The sequence below is a fragment of the Carcharhinus amblyrhynchos genome, chromosome 27 (genome assembly GCF_965287045.1).
Source record: "Carcharhinus amblyrhynchos chromosome 27, sCarAmb.v2.hapA, whole genome shotgun sequence".
Lineage (NCBI taxonomy): Eukaryota > Metazoa > Chordata > Chondrichthyes > Carcharhiniformes > Carcharhinidae > Carcharhinus > Carcharhinus amblyrhynchos.
The window spans coordinates 39,449,731-39,459,335 of record NC_137350.1 but is presented as its reverse complement, the minus strand read 5'-3'; the positions used below and the strand labels follow the sequence as shown (position 1 = coordinate 39,459,335).

Genomic DNA, 9,605 nt, shown 5'->3' with positions numbered 1-9,605 from the left:
ATGTGAGTTTTGGGCCTGGAACGCACTGCCTGGAAGTGTGGTGGAGGCAGTTCAATCAAGGCATTCAAGAGGACATTAGATGATTATTTAAATAGGAATAATATGCAAGGATAGAGGGAAGGGGCTGGGAGCTACACAAATGCAGGCGTGGTTGGCTGAATGGTCTCCTGTGTGATAACAATTTTATGATTCTGTGAGTCATTATACGGAAACAGACAAGGTTTTGCTCCACCCTGAAAAGCAGATATTGGATGGTGTAGAAGGTCTGGGGGGAGGGTGGGGTGCTGGCTGCGGTGTGGTGTGATGGACCTCTGCTCATATCCAGAGATAGCAGGCCAGTTTAACAAAAAAAGGGAACATAATCTGCAAAAAATCTATTGTATAAAGAAATGCGAAACTCTTGGGACTTGGGTTCCTCTTTAAAAATTAATTTTCAGGATGTGACGTTGCTGACAACCCAGCATTTATTACCCATCCCTATTGCAATTGTAAAAGTGGGCGGGAGACACCTCCTCGCAGACCAAGTTGTGAAGGTGCTCTCACTGCGCTATTGGGAAGAGTTCCAAATCCTGACCCAGTGACAGTGAAAGAACAATGATATATTTCCAAGTCAGAATTAGCTGTAGTGAGGATGACAGAACACTGACATATGTCCATATAAAAAGTTAACTTGTAACATCAGCCAAAGGATTCAATTGGTTATCAGATCAATTAGTAACACAGAGGAGTTTCATGAATAGCTGAGCAATTCTTTCCACCATGTTGAGATGAACTCACTAGCATAGCACAGTGGGTTAAAGCCTGTGACTGTTACAGAAGTCTCAGGTGACCTAGTCCCGTTGAGGGATGGAGGCATTAAGCTCTATTCATACATCTTTTGCCTGTTCTCTGATGCAAACGGATTGTATCAATTTACCCTCTTACCTAACCATCTAGAGTTACTCCCAGGAGCATTAAGATGATCATGTAACAAGGTTTAATTTTTTTTACAGCATAACGAAATGGGTGAAACTTTAAGCAATTAGCTTTTCCGAAAAAAAGTTTATCAGTCTTTTTGCAAAGGGCCTAATGGGGACTCGCCTACAAGTTCAAGTGTTACAATAGGACTAATCAGTTACTTAATAGCTAGCTAACATGGTGAAGGGAAGGGGAAATAATAGCCAAGATTCCTGCACTGACTAGGATGTAGTAACACATCTGATGCTACCTTGCTTCCTGGTACCAAAACATGAAGATTAAAGGAGAACTGAAACTAAACATTTTAACCCTCTAATTGCCAGCTGCAGAGAGAGGAAATTTTGATTTCTCTCTGGACTGACCCTATTTGTTTTCAGCCTATGGTCTGTGACACTGAAACAACACTAAGTGAAGTGACCTCTGATTAGTGTGAGAGAGGAAGAATAATAATACAGAGAGAGAGAGAGAGAGAGAGGGAGAGATATTCTAGTGTTTATCCCATGGCATGCAAGATGGAGAACTTGACAAAATCTCTCCATTGTCAATGATACTCGAAATAGCATTCCTCATTTTAACTTGGTGGCCCATTTTATCTCCGTGTAGCCACCCGACATTGCTCGTGAGACTGCAATAACCACCTATAACCGAAACTCATTCTCACATGTTATTCTTACCCTTTCATACTAATATTACAGTAAAGCAGCAAACTTATTCTTGTACATACTCGACTTTAAAAAATATATTCCCTTTCTGAAATCCACTCTAATTATCTTGATTTAATTACTTTGTCTGCTTTTATCTTTCAATGATTGTCACAATCCATGTGAGAAAATGCTTTCACAGAATGGAGGGAAAAGATCCATTAAAACAAGGAGTGAATTTAGCAAATCGATACTCTACAAATAATTAGATAACTATGGCCTGAAATACTTTTACAATAACGTTCCAAAACAGGAGTTTAACAAAATATGACATTGAGACATATAATCTATATATAGGTCAGAGAGGCAGGTTTTAAAGGAGTGTCTTAAGGAGTGGTGGAAAGGTTTAGGGACATTAATAATGGAGGGATTAAAATTAACAAGTATATCCTGTTTTTAATCTATTTTTAATGTCTATCATCTGACTGTTGATGGCCAAATTAAAAAGCACAAAGGAAAAAGGCTGAATTCTATCAGGTAATTAATAATCTTGTGTCTCCTAACAGCAAAATACTGTGGATTCTGGAAATCTGAAATAAGAACAGAAAATGTTGGATAAACTCAGCAGGTCCGTCAGCATTTGTGAAGAGAAAAACAGAGTTCAAATTTCAAATCCAATAAGAAGAATTATATTGGACTTGAAATGTTGACTCAATTTCTCTCCCCACTGATGCTACCAGATCTTCTGAGTTTTCCAGCATTTTGTATTTATTTCCCTCTTTCTGATCCCCTACTCTGAAAAATATTCAAGCACTGCCGTTAATCTAATCCACCACCTCCTGACCCAGATAATTGCTCTTTAAAAATATCTTTCAATATCTCCCATTGGCTGCAGATATACACCATCTGTGAGCTGAACAAGTTTTCCAGCAAGAGTAGGCAAAATTGTAATGTTGTGTGTGTATTTCTCAAACCTTTGTTTAAATTCCTGATGACAATATATATTTAGGCTGGAATCATATCTTTTCTCAACCAGGGACAACAATGAGATATCAAATGGTGAGGAAAGCCCATATCCTTGAAGAAAGGGTAAGTGAGTCTATGGGAAAAGATTTCTGATAGGGCATTGGGAGGGATAAGTCAAACAGTGTGACAGAAAGGCTGTCAGACCAATAGGGAGGATGCATGCGGAAGGGCAGCCATTCAGATAAGGCCTCCATACATGGATGCATGTGGCATAAGAAATAGAAGCAGTGAAACAAAAAGTTCAATGTAAAGGGGATGAAGACAGATCTACTAGAAACTGAGTACAACTGGGAACTAACTATTCTAAACTATAAGATCTTTAGAAAGGACAAGAGGATTGAGTTGGGGGAAGCGGCAATATTGAAGAAGAACCCAATTACAACAGCATTAAGAAGGGATTATTGAGCATTGGAAATCATCCAAATAGATTTACAGGTTAGAAACACAGAAAATAGGAGGAGGAGGCCATTTGAGCCCTTCAAGCCTGCTCTGCCATTCATTATGATCATGCCCGATCCTACCTTCCCTTCCCATATCCGTTATTCCCATTCTCTCCAAGTGCTATATCTAACTGCTTCTTGAAAACATACAATGTTTTGGCCTAAGTTACTTGGTGTTACAAGTTCCACAGGCTGGCCACTCTCTGGGTGAAGAAATTTCCACTTGCTTCTCTCCTAAATGGTTTGCCCTGAGCCCTGGTTCTGGACTCCACCACCATCAGGAACATCCTTCCTACATCTGCCCTGTCCCGTCCTGTTAGGATTTATAGGTTTCCATAAGATTCCCCCCTCATTCTCTGAACTCCAGCAAATACAATCCTAACATGTTATTTGAATGTAATGAACTTTTCAACCAAACAGTTCTTGAAACCAACCACTTACAGAGGGGCAATGACTGGGGGCAGGAATATTAGTACTTCTGATGCCCCCCCCAGGACATCAGCAAACACCAGATGAAACTTAACACTTGCTGTGCATTGCCAAAGAACTGAAGAGAATGATATAATAAATCCTAATATTTACATAATATAAATGGTGATTCATTATCTCACTGTGTTATTTTGCAGGGAACATGTATCGGGATATTAGGGCTATAGCAGCTGACTCCCAGATTCCACATCATGACCCTTGCAAGATCACAACCTCTCCAACTTTACTTACCCTCATTACATTCCTGTTAATCAAACAAGCTGTTATGGATCTCAGGGAAGAAACTGCAACAGGGAATTTTATATATACACCTCAGCACACTTCCAGATACATCAGCAGTAATTAATCCACTTCAAAATAGGACACACTGAATTTAAGGTTGCGTGGGCTGTGCAAGGCCAGTTGTTGAACATCACTTACATCACTTTAGTTCATTCTCAAAATGTAAAATGTATGACAAGATACCTCAAAAGCTCAAACATGAATTGCCTGTAAGTGCTTAGGTCCAATGGTGTGAAAGGCTTTATATAAATTCAAGTCTATTCTGTTGTTATTGCACCAACTCCAGAACTGACTTTAGCTCTGGTCAACTTCACCCAAGTTAACTTTTTCCGGTCTGCTCTTCCTACCCTGGAAAGGCACAGACCCTCAGTGGAATTCAGATCCTGCACCCTTCTGCTGACCTCAATAGCCTTACCTCACGTAATTCAATGTTGTGCCAATGGCTTGCCCTTCCTGGGGTGGGTGGAATTTTCCTGGATCTCCAAGCTAAAACTGGGCTTGAGAAGCCTGATATTTTACCAATTATATTGTACATTACTTTTCAATCTGCTGTCAGCTCCCTGAGCTAGCTTCTGTTCCCAGATAGCAGCAGAGAGAGGCTAAGGCCAAATTTGTACAGGGCAGTAGGACTGTTGGATTTAATGCATAGAATTTGGATGCTGAGCTCTATTCGAGATTAGATGTTGGCCCGAGTCACAAACTGACACCCTGCCTATGAATGTTTGGTTATAAAGTGGATGAGTTCCTTCTGAATTTTGCATTTGGATTAGATGACACTTTTATATGCAAATTGAGGTATTTGTTTTCAATGATCATACGATCAGCACATAGGTTGAACTTTTAAATGATGATACGGATGTCTCTCATAAACTATCAGCTTGAGTGCTTACCTTCACACTCAGTGTTACCCAACACAACCTGCTGACTAGACACAGGTGTGGCTATTGCAACGCTGTCACTGCATGCAATATTTGTAGAAAACACCTTGTATGCAATCCAGTTAATCAATTCAGATGGATATTTATTTAACTATCTGAGTCAGACGGTCGTGGCTTCAAATTCTGCTCCAGAAACTTATGTACATAAAATAAGCTGAAATTTTGTTGCAGAACTGAGCTCTGCCCTTCCTCACTGCAAACAGAGACAAGCAACAAATTCTGGTCCTGCCAATGACACCCACACCCTGTGAAAGAATGTAAGAAGTGCTGAAGGAGTGCTGCACTGTTGGATGAGACATTAAGCTAACAAGGAAGGTGTGTTCGTGACGTAATCAAGCAGGTGGACTGTCAACCTGCAAATCCTTTCAAATACACCAATGGATGGCTCTAAGAGAGGGAGATACTCCTGGCCAGCCATGCTTGATGTGGAGTGGCACCCCTGAAATTACAAATCTATAACCTGTTCAGGGAATTACTAGCTTTGGAAATAGACAAATGTCTGTTTTTAATGCACCACTGGGTGTGGGAAGAGGAATGAAACATTAAACTGAAGCCCTGTCTGCCCTTTCAAGTGGGTTGAAAAGATCCTATGCCAATACAAAGAGACACTGGGCGTTGTACCTGATGCCAATGTTTCTCGCTCATCCAACATTACAAAAACAGATGATCTGGCCATCATCGTATTGCTGCTACTGGAAGCATTCTTTATGCAAATCGGCTGCAGGTTTCCTGCACTACAACAGCAACTGACATCAGAAATACTTCATTTGCTGTAAAGGTGCTAAGGAAAATATTTTAAACAAATGCAAGTCTTTCACAGAAGCATCTACCACCATCAGTAGCCAAATAAAACACTTTGTACATAATCTGATGCTTGCTTCATCATTTACCAAGAAACCCTAGTGGAAGGTCACAGGTCACATACATACCACATCGCAAATATTAATATTGAGATCACATGATGTTTACTATTTATTTTTGAAGTACTAATCAAATGAACCACATCTGGATTCCCAGTTAGCCACCTTTATTTGATTTACTAGACTATAATCAGGACAAACCACAGATCATGTTGGGGACCAGGGAATAAAAGAGGCAATGTCACTTCCCTCAGAGAACTGCAACTTCATAATAAAACCAAGGGCAATCACATATAAGGGACCCGTGATCTCAATTACTCAACATTCTCCCTCCAAAATGAGGGATAATATTTTTCATTCAACTTTTATGTGGTCATATGGAACAGGAGAAGGAGTGGGCCACTCAGTCCCTCCCATCTGCACCACCATTCAATAAAATCATGACTCATTTGTTTTTAACCACAGCCCCACATTCCTGATAACTTTTCATATGCTTGCTTATCAAGAATCTATCAATCTCTGCCTTAAAAATATCCAAGACTCTGCCACACTGTCTTTTGAGGAAGAAAGAGTTTCAGATCAAGACTTGGAGTAAAAAAAATTCTCATCTCTGTCTGAAACGTGCAACCTTTTATTTTTAAAGTGATCCCTAGTTCGAGATTCCCCCAGGAGAGGAATTATCCTCTCCACATCCACCATCAATACTCTGTATGTTTCAATCAGGTCGCCTGGTCTGGGAAGCTGTCAGGGTTTTTCTGGGAACGTGAGTGATGAGGAGGGTGTTAAGGTGATTTAGACAAGTTGAGTGCGTGGACAAATACACGGCAGATGTAGTATAACGTGGATAAGTGTGAAGTTATCCACTTTGGTAGGAAAAACAGAATGGCAGAGTATTATTTAAATGGTGATACATTGGGAAATGTTGACGTACAGCAGTTACTGAAAGCAAGAATGCAGCTACAGCAAACAGTTAAGATGGCAAAAGATATATTGACCTTCATTGCAAAAGGACTTGAGCACATTGGGCAGTAAGTCTTACTGCAGTTGCACAGGGCCTTAGTGAGACAATACCTGGAGTATGGAGTGTAGTTTTGGTCTCCTTACTCAATAAAAGATGCACTTTCTATAGAGGGGGAATCAGTGAAGGTCCACCAGACTGATTACATGGGATGGTAGAATTGTAGCATGAGGGGGGATTGGGTCGGCTGGGCTTATAATCATTGGAATTTAGAAGAATGAAAGGTATGGACAGACTGGGTGCAGGGATGATGTTTCCGGAGGGTGCGGGTGTGCTCAGTCTCAGGATATGGGACTGAGATGAGGGAAATCTCTTCTTTGGAACTGTCTAACACAGAAGGCGGTGGAAGCCAAATCATTGCAGACATGGGTATATTTCTAAACTGTAAAAGGTGTCAAGGGGAAGCGGAGAACACTAGAGTAGGGCTTTGAGATAGCGGATTGGCTAGGATCATAGCAGAGCAGGTTCAAAGGCCGAATCTCCTACATCTGCTCCTATTTTCTATGTTTCCAAAGCCAGGTCAGATTTGGGCTTCCTGTATATTTTAGCCTGAACCTGGCCAAACTTTACAGCATTCTCTTCACAGGTTATAGAATCCCTACAATGCAGAAGGAGGCCATTCGGATCAATTTAGCACGGCCAATCAACCTAACCCACACATCTTTGGACTGTGGGAGGAAACTGGAGAAAACCCATGCAGACATGGGGAGAATGTGCAAACTCCGCACAGGCAGTGACTCAAGACCCTGGAGTTGCGAGGCAACGAGTGCTAACCACTGTGTCACTGTGCAATTCTGGCGGATCCTTTATCTCACAGGTTCAGGAATGGTCGGAACTTTTATAAACTTTACTAATAATCAGCTTGACACTTTTGCTGTGAAATTCCCTGCCAGCTATAGTTTCTCTCTCTCTCACACACACACACACACAGAGCACACAAACCAGTTCTGAATTTCTGCTGGATCTGTGTTGGTTTACGGTGTCTGAGTAACAACTTGCATTTATATAGCACCTTTTACATAGCATTGCTTGGAACAAATTGCTAAACAATACCTGACACCGAGTCATCAATTAAAGGAGATTTAATTAAAATGAAGGGATCTTTAGAACATTTTTACAACCTTATTCTGCCAAGCCGCGTGTTTCCCATGTAGTGTCCTTGATTAACTGGATACTTGGCTGGAGCACAAAAAAAATCTCCAACTCCCAGTGACCCAACATTGTTTCTCTAACATTCGTCGTTGGCTAAACATAATGCACCTCAACATAATTCAATGCCACTTGTCTGCTTCATTTTACAATGATTCACTCTTCAGTATCAATCGTTGTGTTGTAGGTTCACTGCAGCATTCTGTGTCTCACACTGTGAAATAGTCAGAATGGAGGCAGATGGCTCACATCTCCCACTCGCTGGGATCCTTCATCAACCCAACACCTCGACCCGCTCCTACACCTGCGAGGGGGCTGGACGGCCTACTCTTAAATCCTCTTCAAGTCTTCACCTTCAGTTCATCCAGAGAACAGGAGAATATTCATTTTGCAATCAGACACTGATCACATCCAGGGATGTGCGTGTGTTCAAAATAACTGTACAGCCAAACTTTAACCCACATCAAAAAAGACAAGTATATCACTTTAAAAACTCAAAATGAAATATCACAACACAATCTGCTTCTTCTGAATGGATTCCAGAGGTTTCAGTTCAGCGGGAGGGAGGATTAACCCCATCAACAGATTACTGACATTAATCCTGGAAAATTTTTGCAGGAATTAAGCCTTCACATGGAGTTCCCCACAGGGCGGGGGGGTTGTTGGTTGGATTTTCTCTCTCCCTGTGCGCTGTGGGGGGGGGTCACAACCCTCTCTCAGAGGACTCAGGACAAGTTCTTGGATGGATGGAGGGGGGGGGTCAGAGATGTGCCTCAGGGCTGCTGTCCCCCGCCAGTCCCACAGTCACTGTACAGGCTGGGGTTTTCCGCCAAGCTGGACCTCACTTTCTTCTTCTCCTTGAACCTCCCGGAGTTGGAGACTTTCACGTGTCTGCCTTTGGTGCTTTTGTCCACGATCTTCTCCAGCCGAGCCTCCAGCTCCGAGTCCGCCCGGGTCTGACTCTCCCGCTCCGCACACTCCTTCCCCTCGCTGTGGCTCCGCTCCGCGGGAATCTCATACAGAACCCGGGGCTGTTCTTCCTCTTGCGCAGGAAGGTAAACTTCCACCAGTTCGGAGTGGAACCGTCACCCATAGCAGCAGCTCAGCACCGAGAGAGGGGGACTGGGGGGGGGGGGAAGTGAGCCCCCGGCTCCCGGAGATGCTGCTTCCCCTCCCCGGGGGTCGCCGCCTCCTCAAACCCGAACCTCTCGGCTTCAACTCGGCCGCTCCAGTGTCCCAGGACCCCCCTCTCTGTGTGCCTGTGTGTGTGTGAGGGGTTGTGTCCCCCTGTGTGTCAGGGTCTGTGTCAGCCAGGTGTCTGACTGACTCCCTCACCTGTCAGTGTTTAAATGAAGCTGATCTCTCTGTCACGTGGTTGAGGGACGGCTTCACTCATTGGGCCGTTGTTGAGTATTTTGCATATTGGAAAGGAGGATCTCCGGGAATGAGTGAAACTGTCCCCAATCCCCACTCCCAATCCCCACCCCCCCACCCCCCAAATCCCCAATCCCCCCAATCCCACCTCCCCAAATCCCCAATCCCCACTCCCAAATACCCAATCCCCCCAAATACCCAACCCCAAAATCCCAATCCCCCCCCCAATCCCCACCCCCCCAAATCCCAACCCCCCAAATCCCCAATCCCCACCCCCCAAATCCCCAATCCCCCACCCCCCCAAATACCTAACCCCCCACCCCCCCAAATCCCCAATCCCCAACCCCCCCCAAATACCCACACCCCCCAAATCCCAACCCCAAATCCCCAATCCCCACCCCCCCAAATCCCCAATCCCCCACCCCCCCAAT

At 43.4% G+C, this 9,605-nt stretch overlaps 1 protein-coding gene across 1 annotated transcript; it reads right to left on the bottom strand.

The window, feature by feature from the left end:
- Positions 1-8,554: 8,554 nt before the first annotated feature.
- Positions 8,555-8,893, bottom strand: LOC145359183 (proline-rich protein 15-like protein). The gene is given in 2 exon segments (XM_080213628.1): positions 8,555-8,836; positions 8,839-8,893. Coding segments are annotated over 2 exon segments (318 nt in total). The 3' UTR covers positions 8,555-8,573.
- Between the last annotated feature and the right edge of the window lie 712 nt (positions 8,894-9,605).